The sequence below is a fragment of the Pogona vitticeps genome, chromosome 1 (genome assembly GCF_051106095.1).
Source record: "Pogona vitticeps strain Pit_001003342236 chromosome 1, PviZW2.1, whole genome shotgun sequence".
In the NCBI taxonomy this organism is placed as follows: domain Eukaryota; kingdom Metazoa; phylum Chordata; class Lepidosauria; order Squamata; family Agamidae; genus Pogona; species Pogona vitticeps.
In genome coordinates, this window is record NC_135783.1 from 64791447 (window position 1) to 64813212 (window position 21766).

At 37.0% G+C, this 21766-nt stretch overlaps 1 protein-coding gene across 3 annotated transcripts in view; it reads left to right on the forward strand.

The window, feature by feature from the left end:
* Nucleotides 1–17893, forward strand: part of RPS6KA2 (ribosomal protein S6 kinase A2) — a 279999-nt gene extending 262106 nt beyond the window's left edge. For all 3 annotated transcript variants that reach the window (XM_072994259.2, XM_072994268.2, XM_020808570.3), the window contains 7 exons: nt 3954–4043; nt 5621–5779; nt 6373–6534; nt 10824–10900; nt 11865–11982; nt 12567–12704; nt 14427–17893. In XM_072994259.2, the coding sequence (XP_072850360.2) occupies nt 3954–4043; nt 5621–5779; nt 6373–6534; nt 10824–10900; nt 11865–11982; nt 12567–12704; nt 14427–14552 (870 nt within the window). In that variant the 3' untranslated portion in view covers nt 14553–17893. The remainder of the gene's footprint in view (nt 1–3953; nt 4044–5620; nt 5780–6372; nt 6535–10823; nt 10901–11864; nt 11983–12566; nt 12705–14426) is intronic.
* Nucleotides 17894–21766: the final 3873 nt, after the last annotated feature.

Sequence of the window (21766 nt, forward strand, 5' to 3'; positions counted from 1 at the left end):
TGTTTAATCATAATTTGTGCATAGGAAAGTCAGATCAGGTTGTTTAAATCAACACAAAGTTTACAATATATTAGAGCTTACTTTTTCAGTTACTAAATACATATGGCATACTGGGCTGCCACAGTCATATTGTTGTTTATACAATATAGCTTTCACAGACTGTTCGTTTGTGTGGTAGCTGTTGTTGAGTACATGAAAAAATATAGCATGTTACTATATGTCATCTATGAAGGAGTTCACCGTCAACTAATGTTCTGTTGACTGAGCAGAGACTGGAAACATTAGTTTTAAAACAACTCCCAGAACCCCTTCTGAATCCCGACAAGCATAATAACCTTCATACTGGCCAGGTAGTCCTTGGAGTCATAATCCGAAACCATAATATCTCCAATAATATGTAATTTGTATGAATGACAGGCGCTACCAGGAGGCTGTAAGGACTATTCCATCAGGGCCCCCAACTTTGTGTGTGCCTCCCACACAATCCAAGTACAAGAACTCCTTAATACATTTAAGTGAAATTGTTAGATACACTAATAGAGGGCTTACATTTGGAGAATTGTAGGAAGAGAAAGCTCCCCAAAGAGAGTATTTATTTTCTCCTCCTCCCCCTCCCTCCCTCGCCTCCGTCAAGTCAGTTTTGACTCATGGCAACCCTTTTCTAGGGTTTTCTAGGTAGAGAGTACTCAGAAATGTAACATTGTTGATAAACAAAATATATATTTAATACTGCATATTTTAACAGCCACGAGGATTATATATGCACAGTACTGGAAAAAGGAAGGAACACCTACGGATCAAGAAATAATTAAAAAGATATTGGACTGCGCCGAAATGGACAGACTAACACTGAAAATCAAAGGGAAAGCAGATACAAAATATTATCAAACATGGGACTTGTTCTATCAATGACTAGAAGGACGTTGTATAGATTAGGAGCGTAATGTGTATGGTCATTGTTTTAACAAATGAATATAAGCTGTACTCAGGTGGCACGATGTTAAATCAACATAGATTGATTTTATATAATTAAAAAAATCTCAAGAAGAAGAAGAAGAAGAAGAAGAAGAAGAAGAAGAAGAAATGTAACATTCCCTTCTTCCGGGGTCACCCTGAGACTGTGCAGCTTGCCCAAGGCCCACATAGGCTGGCTGTTCCAGGATGTACAGTGGGGAACTGAACTCGTACCTCTGGCTCCACAGCCAGATACTTAACTCACTTAGCTGTAGGGCACAGTTAAAGATTCAGGCACTTTGAGACTTGTTTTTCACTTATTCAGACCTCTCAATAAAATAAATATCTGAATTTTAGTAGCGTAAAAAGCAATTTCTGGGAGTCATTAATAAAACTAAACAGAGAGGTGCTTGTAAAAGATGGGCTGCAAAACATGGATAACTGTCTGACTCGGCTTCAGCAATCTCTGAAATTCTTGAATTAAAAGTTGAGTCCATTCCATTTTTCCTCTATCCGCGAAGGTTTCGATTGCAAAGATGCAAGAAAATTCAAATACGTTTCTATAGCTTTCTTCCCTCCAAAATGTGCATTTTGCACGGATATTTTTATGTTGTGCCTATTTCTGATGTATGTTGTGTATATTTCTCTTAATGTATGCATTTTTGGGGTACAAATTTCTCCAACTGGATACATTTTTTATCAAAGCACTCAGCTGCAAAATCTGGAGAAGTGCACAAAATGAAAGTTTATTTTGTCTCATCCACTTTGTACTTCAAGAAGTGTAAAATGGGTTAGGTTGTATTAAAATGCAAATCAAATGAATGCATTTCCCCATCTTTATTATGTATATGTTAATGAGAAAGTTGTAGTGACCCATAGGAGGAGGACCAATTCTCATGTTTTAACTAGTGCTTAATTTCCCCTTCTGTCACATCATGCAAAAATTGGTTTGTTTCTTTGAACGATGTAACAGATGGAATACCACAAATGCTGTCATCTTGTCAAATTCTGGCCCACCTGCTATTGTTACTCATACAGGCAGCTCACTCATGTGAGCTGAAATAGTTGTCTAAAATGTGCTATTTTTTTGTTGTTAACTGACCCACAGAGCAGAATAGATCCCAGTCTACATTGTAATTCCACAAATTCTTCTGTTTACGGAGAATGCATTGCTTCTCAAGCTGTATGTTTTATCATCATTTTATGTTTCCCAGCAACCAGGGAGAATGACCATTGTTCCTCTGTCATGTGGCAAGGAAAAACAAATGATTCTGAACTGGTGTTGAAATTTAGTGTGGACAGAAACACTTCAGCCTCTTTTCTCACCCCTGAAATATTTTAAATAGTATTCAGGTGATTGTCTCTGAGCATGTGCCACGTCTTCTTTTGCTATTCCTATTTGGAAAGAACAGGGAAAATGCTGTTGCTTAGCATAGTAAGTTGCACTGAAGTAGGCCCATCAAATCAATGGGGATTTAATGGGTTCCCTCCTCCATACTCTGACAAACCTACTGTAACTTCAACTTGATATGTCAGAGTACTTCATGATTAGAAGAAGACCACTTGAATCAATGGAACCTACAGAAAAGTTGATTCAACAAATCTCCACTGGTTGTTGTAGGTTTTTCGGGCTGTTTGGCTATGTTCTGGAGGTTTTTCTTCCTAACATTTTGCCAGTCTCTGTGGCCAGCATCTTCAGAGGACAGGAGTTAGAACTCTGTCTGTGTTCTGGTGTGGTGTGTAGGATAGTTGAATATTTGTAGCTGTGGGATCAGCTTTCAGGAGATTGGGTGATTATGGTGATTTGAGTGTTTTTTGTTATGGGTGTATTGTTGTGATAAGAGGGGGATGATCTGCCACTGTGATTAATGCGTGTCATTAGCTAGTCTTTTGTGTGCAATGTACCAGTGTTCACCTGTCCCATAACATTTGGAGGCAAATGTTATGAATCTGAATTAATAAATAGCACAAGTAACTGAGCATGTATTGCCTGCAGAAATCATGGCATATTTTGTACTGAACGCTATGTGACTTCCTTAACAAAATCTGCCATTAGTTAGCCAATTTCTTGTAAAAGATTATTACTCTAATTTTATGGAAAATGCTACCATGGGTTGAATGAATCACTGAAGCTAATGAAACCTAACTGTGCAAAGAGTGATCTCCCAGAAACAATTACTATTATATTACCTCTCTTTCAAGACATCGTAAAAAAATTATGCCATGCTCCTCTTAAATAATGTTAGCAATCCTGTAATAAGCTCTTATAACCTTGGTAATTTGATAGAAGGGAGAGAGACGAGTTGAAATATAAATATGACTCACAGAGGACTTATTTTTAGGAGATGTACTGCACTTGTTTTTCCTGACTGCACAGAAATCCAATGTTCTTCTTGATCTTAAACCATTAGGTTAGAATTCCTGTACTGTATTAGATATCTGTTCACATGTTTTCCTCCTGGGAAGTTCTATTTATCATACTATAGTTAGTGGAGCTGCTCTCTCAGAAAATTACTTGAATATGATATAATTCATTGAAGATAAGCATTCATTTGTGCCTTATAAGCTTATCATTATACATGTTATATTGTATTATGTGGCAGGATCCCAGACATACAAAAACTGAGCTGGATGCAAAAAGCAAAAAATAATTGCATTGCATTTTCTGTTTAATCAAGAAATGCAAATTACATTGGTTTGAATTAAAAGCTGAACCAAACAAATTTCAATGCTGTCTTAAGATAAATTAAGCAATGGTGATATATGTTTCCTCTGTATAAATGGCATTTACTTATCCTGGTGATTGGTAAAATTTCTTTTTCCTGATTACAGTTTCATGCTGCTTTGATGGTTGTTTCATTGTGCTTCCAGTTTGTATATGCCTATGAAGCTTTCATAACCCCCAGTAAATGCATATATGAGGCTTATGGGGCTGGTTAGACTTGCACTTGAATTCTGTGTTCTCATAGCTTACTACTGTCTTCTTCTTCTTCTTCTAGATAATTGATAAGAGCAAAAGGGATCCATCTGAAGAAATTGAGATTCTTCTGAGATATGGACAGCACCCAAACATCATCACTCTCAAAGATGTAAGTAGTTTCTGAAGTCACCATCTGGACACGTCTCCTAATTACCAAGCTAAACTACAGATAAATAAGTGCTCTTGACTGATGAAAGAATATGAAGTCAGTTCCAGATGCATTTTGTGAATTTTCTTGGTTCATATTATCACTGGATTTGTGTGCATTATGTGTGTCAAGTTACTGATAGTAACTGTAAAAGAGTTTCGAGACCAAGGCCAAGATCACAAATACTATTGTATTACCAATTACTATATATGGATGTGAAAGCTGAAAGAGTCATATTTTGATTGACTGCCTAAAGGAAGCAACAGGCTTGAGTTTACAAGAGCTGAGCAGGGCTATTAATAATAGGACATTTTGGCATTTACTCATTCATTGTGTTGCTATAAGTGAGAGGTGACTTGACAGTATATAACAACAACAATAGGGTTTTTCAGGTCCATACGATATTTAAGGTGTAGTTTTACCAGTGCCACCCCCATTTTGCTGTTCTAATGCTGTTTTCTACTTGATGAGTAGCACAGGGATCTCTACTCTCTTATTTAGTATGTCATGTAGCCAGAAAATTGTGTCATGTTTCAAAGACCCTTAAGTTAACTAAAGGATTGTATTGAAAGACAGACATTTGCTAACCTGTAAAGAAGTAGAGAGCTAAATATCTTACAGCAGTGACAGATTTAGATCCAAACGTTGTCTTTACATCATATTTATTGTGGTTCTGCTGTATTTGCACACTAAGACCACATTTTAAAATTATTGTTAGGCCTGTTCAGCTGTTGTAAAGTTAAAACATTTCATGCAGTCTACAATTTCCATAAAAACTGCTCCAGAATTTATTTATTTATTTATTTATTTATTTGTTTGTTTGTTTGTTTGTTTGTTTATTTATTTATTTATTTATTTATTTATTTATTTATTTTTTAATTATTCGATTTCTACCCCGCCCCTCTAGACAGAGTCTACTCGGGGCAGCTTACAAAGAAGAATAAAACATTATAAAATAAAATATTTAAACATTTTATTTAAATATTTTTATAATATTTATAATATATTATAATATATTATAATATATAAAAATATAATAATATATTTTATTATATTATATATAATATAATACTATAATATATAAAATATATAAATATAAAATATTTATTTATTTTTCGATTTCTACCCCGCCCCTCTAGACAGAGTCCACTCGGGGCTGCTTACAAAGAAGAATAAAACATTATAAAATACAATCAAATAAAATCATCAAAGTATATATAAAAAATCACATCATTAAATCAGCAAATTAGAAGGTCATGATGGAAGAAAAGCTAAAGAAAAAAGAAAATCAGGTGTTAATTGGAGGGAAGGTCTGCCTGAAGAGCCAGATCTTTAAATGACTTTAAATGACTTCTACACATCCAAGTAGAATTGTATTATAATTTTTCCATCTTCCATCTGATCATGACCTCAGCAATAAGGAGGAAATTGTTGTGCCTCCACAACTGAGGATTGATAACCTTGTGCATTTACTACATACCACCTATGTAATGGAACTTTGTGGAATAAGCACCTGATGATCCATCTGCATACAACAGGTCTATGATGATGGAAAATACGTGTACCTTGTGATGGAGCTGATGCGAGGAGGAGAACTCTTAGACCGAATACTTCGACAGAAGTGCTTCTCAGAACGAGAGGCTAGCGCTGTCCTTTGTACTATTACCAAGACTGTAGACTATTTGCATTCCCAGGGAGTAAGTATCATTTCCTCTGAATACAAACAGCATTCTCAAAACTGTCATTTTATTTCTCTGAAATATTGAAGTGAATCTATCCAAATAATATCAGAAGCTTGTAGGTGATTAAAATTTACTTTTGAAAAAGAGTTGACCAAATACAGAATGGAATGGCACTATGCCTTCCATGTCATCTTTTATGCAAGAGATTTCTTATAAGATTCCTAGTTGTGATGTCCAGTATTTTACTGCTTGTAATTTATGGTTTCTGTTACTTGTCTGAACAGGAAAAATCATGTTTCTGAGTTGTTTTCAATCACCATTTCACTTTTAAAGAAAATGTCAGATTTTTTTTTCCACACAAATAATTTTGACAGTTTGAAAACCTAATGTAAATGTAAAAAAATAATCTATTTCCCCGATCTTATGACTAAAATGCATGCTTACTTTCAATATTATTTGGTAAACATCAGCAATTATCAAAGCATGGCTCTGCTCTGACCCTGGCTCCTGATAATTATAGTCTAATCTCAAGAATTTCCATTTGTCACTAAAAACCATTTGACTATGCTTTTATAGAATAGTAGAATTATTTTCAACTTCCTTTTCAGGTTGTTCATCGAGATCTGAAGCCTAGTAATATTCTGTATATGGATGAGTCAGGTAACCCAGACTCCATCAGGATCTGTGATTTTGGATTTGCCAAACAGCTGAGAGCTGAGAATGGTCTGCTAATGACACCATGTTATACAGCCAATTTTGTAGCACCTGAGGTATGTTGAAAAGCAATGGTTGCCCAGAGTATTCACATAATTTTTTTCCATATAGGAATCAAAATAGTAATAGATGATTGGGGAAAGTATTACTTTTTTTGTAATATCTTGTAGGTAGTAGAAATCCTAACAAAGTCAGGAAAACTTTTCATTTTTTCATCCATTTGTAGTTTTCTAGCATGTGCTCAAAGTGTTCATTTCCTAAAGGAGTTCTTTCCCATGTGGGGCCACTGCTATAAAGGCTCTGATTCTTAGAGCAGCATGAAATGATGCCAATTGAAGCATGGCCTAATTTGACTTACGAAGATTGCAGAAGGATTGGTCCATTCCATCTGAGCAGTAAACTCTTGATAAGTCTCTTCATGTGTTTGGATACTATGGTCCCTGCTGTTGCTCTGGACCATTTTGTACTCCAAGGGTTTCATTCTTTTGTTTTGGAGATCAACAGTTGAAGAGCCAGAAGCTGGCATTTGGTGATCCCTAGGACTTGGCACTTTTACCTAATAAACACGGGTCTGAAATCCTTCCTGTGGTATTGGAGTGCAGAATAGTCAAGATAGGTCTGATGGGATGAAGTTTCTCTGCAGAAACAGCTGTCAGCAAAAAGGTTAAACATTTCATTCTTTGCTTTAGGTTATCTCCTTCACAAGTGCTGCTGCTGCTAATGTGATGATGAGGCTGTGCAGCTTGCCCAAGACCACACAGGCTGGCTCTACTCACAGGAGGCAGAGTTGAACTCCCTGCCTCTGACTCTACAGCCAGATACCTAAATCCCTGAGCCATTTAGTCAGCTGCTAATGGAATAAGCTGCTTTAAACTTTAGTTTCCCCCTAAGGCTTCAATGGCCCTCTCCTCCAAACATCTGGTGTTTTGTATGGCCAGTTACAACACTTATATAGTTAGAATACGGAGCAGCCAAGTATGGGATTGACAAAGATGCATGTTCTTCCATATATCTCTTTTTACCTGGAAGCCATTATTCATTTGCTATCAGATAGCAATGTCATAGCTATAGCATGAAATATAACAGATGGCCAAGTATGGCTGAGAGGAAGAACTGACCTGCCATCTAGTGGAAACATCTGCAGGCTGACCACATATCAGGCCACATATACAAAGGCTCCTGATATCTTTTGAAGGAACATGAGGTTTTAAATTTGTTCCACCTTCATGAAATTTATTCATTTTCTCATTAAATCCCCAGCAAGGCATCACACTTTGGGTGCAGCATAACACTCACCACACTTTTTGGTTCTGTATAAGGAGGATTTTACATGCTGTGTGTTCGTGCAGCTACATGCTGTGTTTTATTTATACACTCAGAGTATCTCAGCAGATATTAATCCTTAAAACTACATAATATGAGGACTCCTACAGGCAATTTCATATTATCAATAAATTAAAACTGCCAAAATCATGCTGTTGCCCTCATTGTTCAAAAAAAATTTGCAACTCTGAGATACTGTCACATGCATTCTTTCCCCACGTATTCAAGGTTTTACTGATCAATGCAGCTGGTATTTGAAAAAGAATCTTTGAAAACTAAAGAGAGAATATTTATCAGCATCATATTTTAAGCTGTCATAAATTTCAAAGCCTTGTTTGAAACATATGAATAAACCAATCAATTAGTCAGTCAGTCAGTCAGTCAGTCAGTCAGTCAGTCAGTCAGTCAGTCAGTCTGTCTGTCTGTCTGTCTGTCTGTCTGTCTGTCTGTCTGTCTGTCTGTCTGTCTGTCTGTCTGTCTGTCTATCTATCTATCTATCTATCTATCTATCTATCTATCTATCTATCTATCTATCTATCTATCTATCTATCTATCTATCTATCTATCTATCTATCTATCTATCTATCTATCTATCTATCTATCTATCCATCCATCCATCCATCCATCCATCCATCCATCCATCCATCCATCCTGCCATTCCACTAACAGAATAATGTCCAAGGCTGCTTGCAAACATTAAGAATACATTAATAGATTGAAAATAGTTTGGACAGAATCAGAATATCACAATATTCAAGCTATTTCTATCAGTAAAATACTCAGTAAAGAAATAGTTCCAAAAAACCCTATTCTATGAAGGAATGTATCACTAGGAAAACAGTCATGTATAATATTAGAATTAAATATTAAAACATTTCCAACATTAAAATATGCTATCATTCTTTTTCTAATTAGATATCAGAAAGTTCTTGTCAGAATTCAGAATCTTTTTGGGAAGATGCCATACTCTGAATGATCAGTTGCTAAACGTTTCAACATCATGCACCTTTTGAAGAAACTCTCATGCCTCCCCACTATCATGTAACCCATTTTTAACAAAAATTCAATTCACTGTTTCAGAATAAAAATAAAAATCTCAGTACCTCCCACCCTACTGGACTTTTTAACACCCTCTGGGGGTTGCACCCGCAAGAGTTTGGGAACCTCTGCCCTAAATGCCACGGGGCCTTTGTCCATCACCTTCTATCTAATGCATCAAGTCAGGAATGGCCAAAATGAGAAATGGACCAACTAACTCTCTTAGGAGTCAAGAAATGCATGTCTGTAACAGCAAATAATAGCAGGTCTTTTGTAGAATGATTAGTTCTTAAATAGCTATTCAGGACCACACCACCTTCAAATACTTTGCATTACACCAGGGATAACTTGCAAAAATACTGTATATTTTTCTGGGGAAAAATCCACCTCCCTCCCAGCTACTGTAACATTTATTTATTTATTTATTTATTTATTTATCTATCTATCTATCTATCTATCTATCTATCTATCTATCTATCTATCTATCTATCTATCTATCTATCTATCTATCTATCTATCTATCTATCTATTTATTTATTTATTTATTTATTTATTTATAAATACATACCCCACCTATCTAGTCGAACGACCACTCTAGGCGGCTAGACGGAACTAAGTTAGAGGAAACAGAAGAACCTAGAAACAGGGTGGCCACTATGCTACTGCATAAAAGAGTGAGATTTTTTTAAATCATTTTTGCTTGTTTACCCCATGAATGTTTATCTTATATCATTTCTCAGTAACTACTTATTGCAGAAGGCTCCTGGGATACAGGAGTCACAAGTGTGCCAATTCTGGCATTCAGTTCTCCCTTCTTCAATATCTTTTCTGTTTGTTTGGCAAACAAAAATGAAGCATGCAGAGCTAGAAAAATAAAATAGCCTTGGGGATGGCCAGAAGTGAATTTGCACAACTAAAACTAGTGTGCCAGCTGTGTCCATTTCGTAAGAGATCTGATCTGGCCACTGTGATACACACCCTAGTTACTTCCCAGCTGGATTAATGTAGTGCACTCTACGTGGGGCTGCTGATGGAAAGTACCAGGAAACTTTAGCGGGTCCAAAATGAAGCAACCAGTTTGCTAATGGATGCTCATTATAGGGATCACATAACCTCCGTGTTACAGCAGATCAGTTAGTTACGGGGCACAATTCAAAGTGTTGGTTTTAAACTACAAGGCCCTAGGTGACTTGGATCCAAGGTGTCTCAAAGACTGTATCTCCCATTATGAGCTGACTTGGGTGTTTAGATAATCAGGAGAAGCGCTTCTCTTGGTCCCACTGCCTTCACAGGTGTGTCTGATGGGGCATATCGCCTTCTCTGTGGCTGCTCCCAGACTTTGGAACTCACTCCCACAGGAGGCCAGACTGGCCCCATCGTTGCTATCCTTCCACAAGCAGGCAAAGACCTTTCTCCTCAGGCAAGCCTTCCCTCAGTAAACCAGCTACCTGTGTGTGATTGCTAGATAAAATATTATGCATTACTGCTTTGACTGGATTTTAGTACTACTTGTATTTTTCATTTTTGTGTTTTCCATTTTGTACTTTCCATGTTTATGTTTTCCATTAATCAGAGTGACTTTTTTTATATACGTACGTACTGATCTTTGCTTTAAAATTGCTTGTTAATATTGTAAGATGCTTCCTTATTTATTATTTATTTATTTGTTGTTCATAGTTAAACATTGTCTTTTAATGATGTTAACCACTGTTGTATACTCATTGTTTTTAGCTTTAAATATTGCCTTTCATTTTTTTAAGTCACCTTGGGTCCTTTTCAAGGAGAAAGAAGGGGTAAAATATTTTAAATAAATAAATAAACATGCATAACTCATCTTGCACAGTTACTGAAAAACTTTTAATCCAAGACACCATCCTTTCTAAAAGTCAAGGCAATATGAACCAAATACTTTTAAATATTCCACAATTCCCATAGGAGAGGAAAATAATAATACTTTTTTCTTATTTTCTTTCCTTTTCTACAGGTCCTGAAGCGACAAGGCTATGATGCAGCTTGTGATATCTGGAGCTTAGGGATTCTGTTGTACACCATGTTAGCAGGGTAGGTGAAAGGATTTCCTGGCATTGCAATCTTTTGACAGACTTCAGAACTCAGAGAGCAAAAGGTATTATAAAGATAGAAACAAGGCATGGAACAGTACAATAAATAATATTGGCAGGATTTCTTAGCTTTGAGTTCTAAAGATGTATACTATTAAAGTTGTCTCCTCTCCCCCCTTTTAAATTAAAAGAAACAACACTAAAAATAGCTTTCTTGCCCTGTCCTTCACTTTGTATTTCTAAAATTTATTTCAGCTGAAATTTTATTGTATCTTGAAGGGTTAAGACAAAGAACGATACATTTCAGTTGTGCTCATGTAGAGAAAGGGCTTAATCCTGCAGCATGTGCTGTTGTTGTTTTTAGTAGTACTTCCACCAGTGACATTGTTACTTTCTTCAGTAGGTGTTTGTGATGTTTACCCCATGGCCCCTGTTTCTTTCACCAAACACAGAGCTCACAAAGGTATCCCAACACGCCGTTTAACACGCTGCCACCAGTTGATCTCTTTATCAATCTATATTTCCTATGAAAGACTGAGGTCCATTCAGTACTAAACTTTTAAAGAGAAACAGGTTTATTGATTACAAGTTGTTTTAGGAATAGTTCTTAAGCACATTCTTAAAGTTACACAAAGCTTCGGTATTTTACTTTAACCTCTCCTATCTTAATTAATTCCGGTCCCACTCTGACTAATCACTCCTTAAACACTCTCTCTCTGCCTCAAACCCCAAAACTTTTTTTCTCTCTAGCTCTCTCTGACTGAAGACTCTGATTCTCCCCTCCCTTCTAGTTTCTCTGGCTCCGCCTCCCAACAGCTCTCATTGGTGCAGGCCAATACCATTATATATATAGGAAGACAGAGTGTTCCCTACAGTGTTAAACTTGAACCAGATCTCATATTTTGATATGACAATTCTGTATTGTACACAAACATGTTTTAAAAATAGTACTTCTTGCTGTACAGATTCACTCCTTTTGCAAATGGACCAGATGATACTCCAGAGGAGATTCTGGCTAGAATTGGGAGTGGAAAATATGCACTCACAGGTGGAAACTGGGATTCAATATCTGATGCAGCTAAGGTAAGCAAATGCATTATATCCTTCTGTAGTCCATCCAGAATCTTTCAACTATAAATATGCCGGTATGTTACAACCTAAATGTTATTTGCCTAGCATGGCTGCATCTGCCCTCTGACAGTAAAGGTAGAAACTTAAATTAACATGGTTTAAAAGTTGGGCTGCTTGATTAATATGAACCACATCAAAATGCCTGCTTGATATAGTACATCTTATGGATGTCAAGAGTAACTATGAAATCCACCAGAAACATGTGGTTGAAGATTTTGATCATCATTAGAATGGTTTGGGAGCAAGCACAGGAAGACAACAATGACATGGCTTGAGTTATATTGAAATCCAAGCAGAAGTCCAAGAGTTTTTGTGTTTCCATCTCTTCCCCTCCCTCTTACAGTTCAATCTCATTATATGTGAATATATTAAAAGAATGTAGCACGCTAATTCTCAATGACATTTCAAGGACATGTTACATTCTAGAATTCCATGTTTGTAATCTACCATTGTCTAGGCTTTAAAACTGAAGTTTATCCACAGAAATCTAGAAAAATTGTCATATTTTTGTCCTCTTGGTAATTCCTTTTTAACAGGATATTGTATCAAAGATGCTTCATGTAGATCCCCATCAACGCTTAACAGCAGCCCAAGTTCTAAGGCACCCATGGATAATAAACAGGGAATATTTATCCCAGAATCAGCTCAGTAGACAGGATGTTCACCTGGTAAAAGTAAGTACAAATATTGCTATTTTATGTTTCTCCATATATTAAGCAACGATTCCAACATAAACTGGTTTTTTTTTTTTAGGTTTCACGTGCCAATTAGCTTAAGGAACTGCTAGGAGAAGGAAAACTCTCTGTGTTTATGTGTTTTAACACCACTTAAAATATTCTCATGCCCATTGTGACACATTGCTAATGAAGTAGATGGGTCTCATATCCAAGATAGTTTGAGGAATATGGGTAACGGTTTCATATCTACATTGACTGGAAGTATGCACTGGCTGAAATCTAGCAAGCTTCACTACCTATACCAAATTACAGCACTGATATACCGCTTTGCCTTTTCAATGGCTAGATTTAGCTGCTTTCCCTCAGCCCTTTTAAAAGGGCATTTTAAAGCAAGATTTTATACTATACTATGTATTTACTCTCTATATATATTTGTATAATCAGTTCTACGACCACATAATAAAAATTAGCAAGCTTCAACTAGGGTAGGCTCATTGAATCAGCAGGGATTTGGTGAATCATCCGCTATGTAACTTCCACTGATTCAGTGGGCCTACTCTAGGTGCAGCTTACTACTGGATTTCAGCCATTACAGATCTCATGAAAGCTGAAATCATATTAATATTCAAGAGAAGTGACAGAGATATTCTTTCATATCTGGAAAAAAATCAGACTTTAAAAGGAAGAATATGCTTATGGTCATAAGACCAATCAGAGAACAAAACAAAACAATTATGGGAGGCAAGAAAAACTCCTGATGTGACAATCACACACAATCAGTACTTATATTTCTCAGTTAGCATCATGCTGCAGCGATGGGAGAAAATCTGAATAATGCTACAATTTAAAAAAATTTCAAGCCAGACCAGTGTGAATGCTTTAAAAGCCATTCTGAGTCAAGCCCTGTCTGGTGACCTGAAACAAATGTTCAGATTTCTCCACATGCTGGAGAGAGTCTGGCCAGAGACAAAAGTTAATTCACTTGTGGTGGGAGTGTCCAAAAGAGAAAGCATTTTGTAGGGAAGTGGGTGGTCATATTTAAAAAATAACTGACCAAAATATTGAGTCTTGTGGGGCTTAGTATATATTATCTATATTTATTGATTCTTATGAATACTTGCTGTGCAACCAACTAACCTCCACCCTAGCGACGGCAGCACAGATAGAAGCAGCAGTGCAGTGGAGGACTGTGGACAGACTGGCAACAGAGAATTGGTTTTAAACCCACCCCCACCCCCAGTGGCAGACAACAGTGGCAGAAAAATGAACATGCCATCGAAAAGGGAAAGCCAAGCCAAAAACACTTTCTTTGCAATCTCAACCTCCTTTATGAAATGTATCATGGAATCCACAGGGGAATTTAAACCAAAAGGACATTACCTGAAATTCTGTCGGCACATGTTATAATCACAGAAGTGTACTAAAACTCCACAACCAATACGTTTTACTCCAGATATGTGCTCTACCCACAGGAATGTTGTACTGCTGTTATGAAATTGTTTGACTTCATAAGCTGAATTTGAAATGTTGAAAGAAAGTTAGTTTATCTGTAACATATATGTGGGCTTTGAAAATGGAATACATGGGAGAAATCTCTTTGCCAATGCTGTCTTGATACAGATGCTTCTTTCTGTTTACATTAGAAGGAAGAGGAAAATGATAGAAGGGAAAGATGGTATTATTCGTAACTACTGCATGATCTTATTTTTATTTTTGCAGGGTGCAATGGCAGCCACCTACTTTGCTTTAAACCGAACACCTCAGGCACCAAGGCTGGAACCTGTATTGTCCTCCAACCTGGCCCAGCGAAGGGGGATGAAGAGACTGACCTCAACGAGGTTGTAACGGTCCCAAATAATATCTGACCAAAAAGAGAAAAAGAAAAAAAACTATGTTGTATGTTGATCAGAAAGGCTGATCTGTACTACTAATTTTGCAGGACTCTGGAATATTGTTACACTGAATTGCTAGAATCAGCAGAACTCCAGTATAAGGCAAAGTTGTCCTTTGCATTCAGATTCTTTTTTTTCCCTTTTCTTTTTTAAAACCAAGATTTCACGTTAGCAGTTACTCAAAAATGTGCCAAATTTTCAAGTGGTGTATTGCTTCTTATTTATGTCTACACTGCTGAAATCCTGTTCTGTCCCCATTTTCTTCAAATGCTATTTTTGGAATCTTTTAAATGCTCAGTAATACCACTTTTCATAAGCCCTTTTCGGTAGGAAACAACTGGTTGTGATTTCAGAGATCAGTTATACCAGCATATGTGTAATGATGAATTGTCACAGTTAGCAAATGCACCAAATACCCATCATCAGCTGGAGTAAGGTTCATCTCCAAAGAGCTATATAGAAAACAGTGATCTGCTATAAAGGAAATCCTCTAGACCTCGGATGCTTCCAGATGAGACTTTTCCTGTGCAATTACATTTCCTCCCTCCTGGAATTTTTGGGAGGTCTAGATATTTTCTCTAATTTTTAGCCTTTCGTGCTCCTCCATCACTGTGCTTTTTCTTTTTTCTTACTAGAAGAACAGCTTTAAGTAAGGGAAAAATGATGGAATAGTTGCACAAGACTGTATTAGCAGTAGGAGCCCTCCATCCGGAAGCATCTCCTAACCAGCAGTAGAGAAAATTATTCAGTAAGCAAAGTCTATGATATTTTACCATGGGTGGAAGTGTGATGTTGAACTAACAGTGCAATCCAGTTCCTGTCTGTCCAGACATAACTACTATGGAATTCAGCAGGATTTATTTCCATGTAGATCGGTAGATGTGTGTATATATACGATTGCAGCTTTAGTGTCTTTCATGACTATCTTGGCCTCAGTTAAGCATAAAGTGGTTGATAAAATGAGGTATCTCCTGCAGAGATCACTGGCAAACTTTATATCTGTCTATTAACCTTAATTACGTCCTTTGGCCACAACCCAAAACAGATATCAGCAGTAGAAAGCTATGCATGCTTACTACTCCACAATAAGTCCCACTGAGTTTAATTGAGCTTATGCCCAAGGTAAATGCATAAAGGATAATACCCTAAGACTTTTGAAATCAGTGAATTAGGAGCAACTGGTTCTTACTTGTATTGTGGCCATTATTTTAAGCACTTAGGTTGTTCTTCATTTCCAGAATGGATGTTGTCACTTTCTAGAACTGTGCAAGAGAAACCAGTAGGCTAAATTGTCTTTTCATTTGTTTTGGAGGCAGGGGGTGGGAATGTGATGACAAAATATTGTGTCTTCTGGATTATTTTGTCAAGAAGTGAGGTTATTCTCATACAAAACAGAGTTTGGGAAATTCATGTTAATTATGTCTGTACACACAAGACACACACACACACAAGAAAAAGGTTGCATTAGCTACTGTAATATGCTTCTTTGGGTCTGTTTCTGTGTTCAAAATATGTTGTTTATTTTATTTATATTATTCTTTATTTTAAAATTATATTTAGTTTCCATTTTTATGTGCTATGCACACAGAATTGCAGCAAAGTGGTTGCTTCTCAAGTTGGATTTTTCAAATAATATAATGCTGTGAAACTCCATCATATATGTGAGTCAGCTCTAGCGCTACAGGAGACACAAGATAGTATTGTAGATCTCAGAAATCTTGAATATGTCAGCCTGTACTTTTATGCATTCAGAAAAAACAAGATGGGGTCGGTGGGGCTTTCTCATCTTTGTATTCACTTGGTTATTTAAACAGAGAAACACAGTGCACCTAAAATCTTCATGGCTATATTCTGCAAAGCTAGGGTATTTTCACAAACAACTATACAATTTCTCTCCTCCATAATATCATAACTCTATTTTGCTAAAGGCCTGTTAATAAGGGACATAAGCGACTGTGGACTGCTTGTAAATATTGGCATATTCACTCACAGATATCATGGGAGAAGTTACCTGCCATTGGTAAACTCTACTTGCTGATTCAGATCTGTAGTAATGTTGGCAGCTTAAATACATGTAACATGCATTTGATCATGAAACACATACACTAAGAACTACCTGACATAACTGAGTGATGTACTCTGCTGGAAGTTTTTAAACCAAGATTGGATGGCCTCCTACCTGAGATGTTCAAGGTACATTAGTATTGTAATTACATTATTGTAATGGACATATCATGTGCCACAGAGTAATTTCATTTGTAATTCAAAGTCTAGCTGGATTTCACTAGATGCTGTATCTGGTGTGTGTTTTCTGTCATTTCCAGAACACACATTACTAGCATTCCAGTTGTTGGAGGAGAGCTGTAGCTCAACAGAAAGAAACTTGCTTGGCACACTGAAGCTCTCAGGTTCATTCCAATTAAGTATGTTCAGGAAAAGATTCTGGAGAGTTGCTGCCAGTAGCTGTGGTTAACACTGACTATAGGATAGTCGGCTACAGAAATGGGGGGTTGGCAGCACTACAGACTGCACAAACAAAATTGGAAGTGATCAGAGAGCTGCTTTGAGTTTCCAAAAATGCCTTTTTGAGGTCAAATACAGTGCAGGGAGGCACATTTTATTTTATTGAACAGTTGTCTTTCCAGAAACTTCTAGAGACCTGATTCTAACCTTTTCATCTTATTTTTTTCTGACAATGAGGGCAATGTGGGAGAGGTCTGTGGCCTTGGGAGGGCACATGTGGCACACAGAGGGCATGATTCTGACCTTTAATACAGGTGGAGCAAATGACTGATTTAATATAAGGTGGCTTCATATATTCCTGCTGCCATAATTATAATAGATGTGCATACTAGTTGTTTTTGTACTCACTTTGGGAAATGCTCAGTATACATGGATAGAATGAAAACTGTATAGACCTGCTAACATTATATACATAACACAATGATACTTCTACCTATTTGTCACCTCTGACGTCCGGCGATCCTATGAATGAGCAGTCTCCAAAATGTGTTGTCCTTAATAGCCCTGCTCAGCTGTTGTGAACTCAAGCCTGTGGCTTCCTTTAGGGAATCAATCCATCTCTCATTTGGTCTTCTCCTTTTCTTATTGCCTTCAGCCTTTCCCGGCATTATTGTCTTTCACAAAGAATCTTATTTTTCTCATAATATGCCCAAAGTAGAACAGCCTTAGTTTTATTTACCTATGTAGCACAATCAAATCCCCGGGGTTTCAAGGAAATTGATAAAAAGTTCTTTGGAAAAGCAGGAAGGGCTTGTTTTGAAAACATTTCACAAATTGCTGCTAAAAAAATGAAGAGTGTTTTTAAGGTGCCCTCATGGTCTCCCCACACAGTGATTTTTGCATGGGTTCGGTAGGTTGCCGCCAAGCCCAAATAGTCATTGGGCCCTATCAAGAATTTTGTCTAAGAGTGATTTGAACCACAATTAACTTGGACTACAGTGGCAAGATTATTACTAATTTTGTTTGAAATAAAGCAGAGGTAGTGTTTAGCTGTAAATGCCCTACTTACAGCTACTGGCTTGTTTCCTTATGACAGGTAGGTACACAGGCAGCCATACAGATATTTCTTCAAATAATATGGGGAGCCCTATTTATTTATTTATTTATTTATTTATTTATTTATTTATTTATTTATTTATTTATTTATTGTTTCATTTTGTTTATATACCACATTTCCCTCAATTTTGGGGACCCAGAACAGCTCACTGCCCCTGGGTAGTTTATTCAGATGACTTCATTTGAGGAGACTTTGGCCATTTTTTGCAACCTAAATAAAAACAAACTTGACACAATCACTCTGCTTCCAAATTTATTTATTTATTTATTTATTTATTTATTTATTTATTTATTTATTTATTTATTTATTTATTTATTTATTTTCCATCTTTCTCTTCAAAGGGACCCAAGGCGGCTGGTGAACAACCAAGCTGAAAGCAAGATTTAGCAAATAATCTTGATTAGCATGTTGGGGGGGGGGGGGACAAAAAATATACATGCTCCATATTGGCCAAATAATCTTTAAAGTGAAATACATATATCAAAAGTTGAGTAGCATATTTCCTAGCATTTTTGATTACTCTTATCAGTAGCAGTGCCTATGTTCCATGTTCTCCTAGAATACACTCCCATTTCTCAACCAGCATCACCTGTAGCCAGGATAATAGTGTTCCTGGGATTAAAAGATAAACTTTTCATTATAAGAGATAATCGGTGATGTGTATTTTACACAAAGTCCAGCTTCCAACATCATGTATAGCCTTTCTGACAAGCAAAACTGAATTCTTCTGGCTTTAGGTCAACCAAATCAATAGGCCATGTAGGTTGTAAACATAAAACATAATATGAAATATGTGACAAATGAATGTAATCCACAGTCCATAGACCTAACCTACCAATGGGCTTTCTACAAAGAAGTGCAGTGTATACTGGAAGTGTCATGACACTATTCATTCAAAAGTATGGCAGGGTGGAATGATTATCAGAAAGGGTCAGGCTGAAGTCAACTGGGTAGGTGTTAAGCTTAAAGGCAGTTAACATTGTTGTAAATCCCATCTCATTGCTATGTAGCTCAAGCTTACTGCATTCAGTATATGAAATCCAGTAGTAAGTCACAAAATTGGGTAGTTGCAACTTACTATTGGATTTTAGCCACTAACTCCTAAAATGGGTTGCAGTATGAGAAATAAGGGTGAGAATATTACTTTTTAAAGGGCTAGTTCTGATAGGAAAGCTGATTTAGTGCACAACATCTGTTTCAAGGACAGTGCAATCCAGCAGAATAAGAAGAGGGAACAAACATCCCTCTGTGCTCCAGCTCTCCTGAAAACTGCTGTTGGGATCTGCAGAACTGTTCCGAGATGCCGGGGGGGGGCGCTTTACAGGACCAGCATGACTTTGGATGTGGGCTAAATTCATGATGGTATGTAATGGCGACAATCTCTTCAAATACCCCCATGTTCTGTTCTATACACTATATAGTAAATATGAAAAGGAATGTCCTAATCAGTACTCAATATTTTGATGCTTAAAATTGTGAGTAATACTTGTCAGACTTCTGTGTTTCAGGGTTAGGTCATCCACAAATAAAGATTATTTGGTGATCATATGAATTCAGGGTTAAAGGTTTGGTCTCGTAGTCCCAGTCTTAGTTCCACTGTAATCTCTAAATAGAATCAGTCTCACTAATTTCAACAGAGTAGGAAGTTCCCTTGTACTTCAAGACGTACAAGTAGCTTGATGTTGAAATTGTAATTCCAAAGGTCTTTGTGCGTCAGGTACACATATGTATTGCAACAAATGTTCATGGCTGAAAAGGAAAAATGTGGCTTATAAAGAACACATTTAGCATGCATTTCTTGGCCTGAAGTAAAACCTCATCTACACTAGTAAGCATGTTATCTACACCAGAGAATCACAGCACTTTTATGCCAATTTAACAAGCTCCATTCTACAATCTCCTGGGATTTGTAGTTTGGAGAGAGGCTAGTGTACCCCCAAACTCTAGTGAGCACATATACCTCACCAAACTACAAATCCCAGAATTCCTTAGGCTGGAGCCATAGCAGTTAAAGTGGTTTCAGATGGCTTTAACTTTGTAGTGTAGATACACAGCACCTAATGCTATCAGTCAAAGGGCACAGAGACCTTCTCTACTTAATAGCTTTTTCTATGGTAAGAAAAACAATGAAAGAAGCAGTGAGTAAACAGAGGAAAAGTACAAATAAGATAGGACTTCCCCCTAAACTTGCACGAATGAGGAAGGGAAGCTGCACAATAAAGCCTCACCTGAAAGAACAGCATCCGTGCATTGCCATCCACTAGTTTCACTCTTCATACAGTTATGCAGCAAGGCCTAGTCTTTTTCTTTCTTTTTCCATTGGCTTATTTATAAGCACTTTTGATTCATCCAATTTCTAAAGATTCTAGGACACAAATCAATCAACCAGTCAGTGCTGCTTATAATAGCTTAAAAATAAATACTGCCTAAATTTAAACTACCATAACAATTTAATTCAAATTTGAACTAAACTGAAATGCTTTACAGAATCCAAGATTATTTGGAGGAAAGAAGGCAATGCAGAACATGATAGGTAACCAGTTCCAAAGGGTGGTGCTCTAAGAACAACTCTTAAGATTCTTGGATATCTTTCTTCCCTCAGAAGGCAACCTAGGTAAACATTCTGCATTGTGGTAAACTGAGGACTGTATCATATTGCTTGTCACTCACAGGATGCAGGGTCTCTGTAACAGGACTCTGGCCTACTGAATAAGGGAAGCAGCCTCTCCATAGCACTGACACTAGCACTCATGCCCCATTATTGCACATTTGTCTCCCAAAGTTGGCTCTTTCATTTGGTTACATGCAACAGTTGCTGGGAGATCAGGAATGAAGGCGTAGTATGGGAGCAAAGGGTAGCGTGGATCACACAACCTGCCCTGCACCCTTTAAACGAGTCTCCTTGTCTCAGGTGCAGTGAAGGATGCTGTCCCATCACCCATGTTGAAAGAGAATTCATTGCTAGTCCCATCAGTATATGTGGAATACAAGCAACACTGCCATTTTATCCTTAAGCAGCGGAATTTACTTGGCTGCCACCCTCTATTTTTCTGAGGCATCACAAAACCAGTAAATTCATTTACTTTGAAACCCTTATACTTCGCCATCTTGGACGTATAATATATGTTTTTGGTTTTATTCTTTTTAAATTTGTAAACCGCCCAGAGTAGACCTTTGGTCTAGATGGGTGGGATAGACATCCAATAAATAAATAAATAAATAAATAAATAAATAAATAAATAAATAAATAAATAAATAAATAAATAAATAACCCTGCTTCAAGTAGAGTATTAAAGCCTGTAATAGTTTAGAAAGAACAGTAACAGTCTAGCCTCATCTAAACTAATGAGATCATTACCATGATATGTTCCAGCTTCTCCTCAGTGACACCAGAACCTTGGGCTTATCATATTATTCTTCCCACGGAAAGTGAAAAGGACATCTTGGTACCTCTTAGCCTGCACCTCCAGTTGCTCTTATATATGCTAGCCAGAATGGATACTGTACCAGAATGCATCTTTGTCACATCACTGGTCATACACCCACTGAAAAACCAAGATGCATCCCAGCACCTTGACAATTAGCCA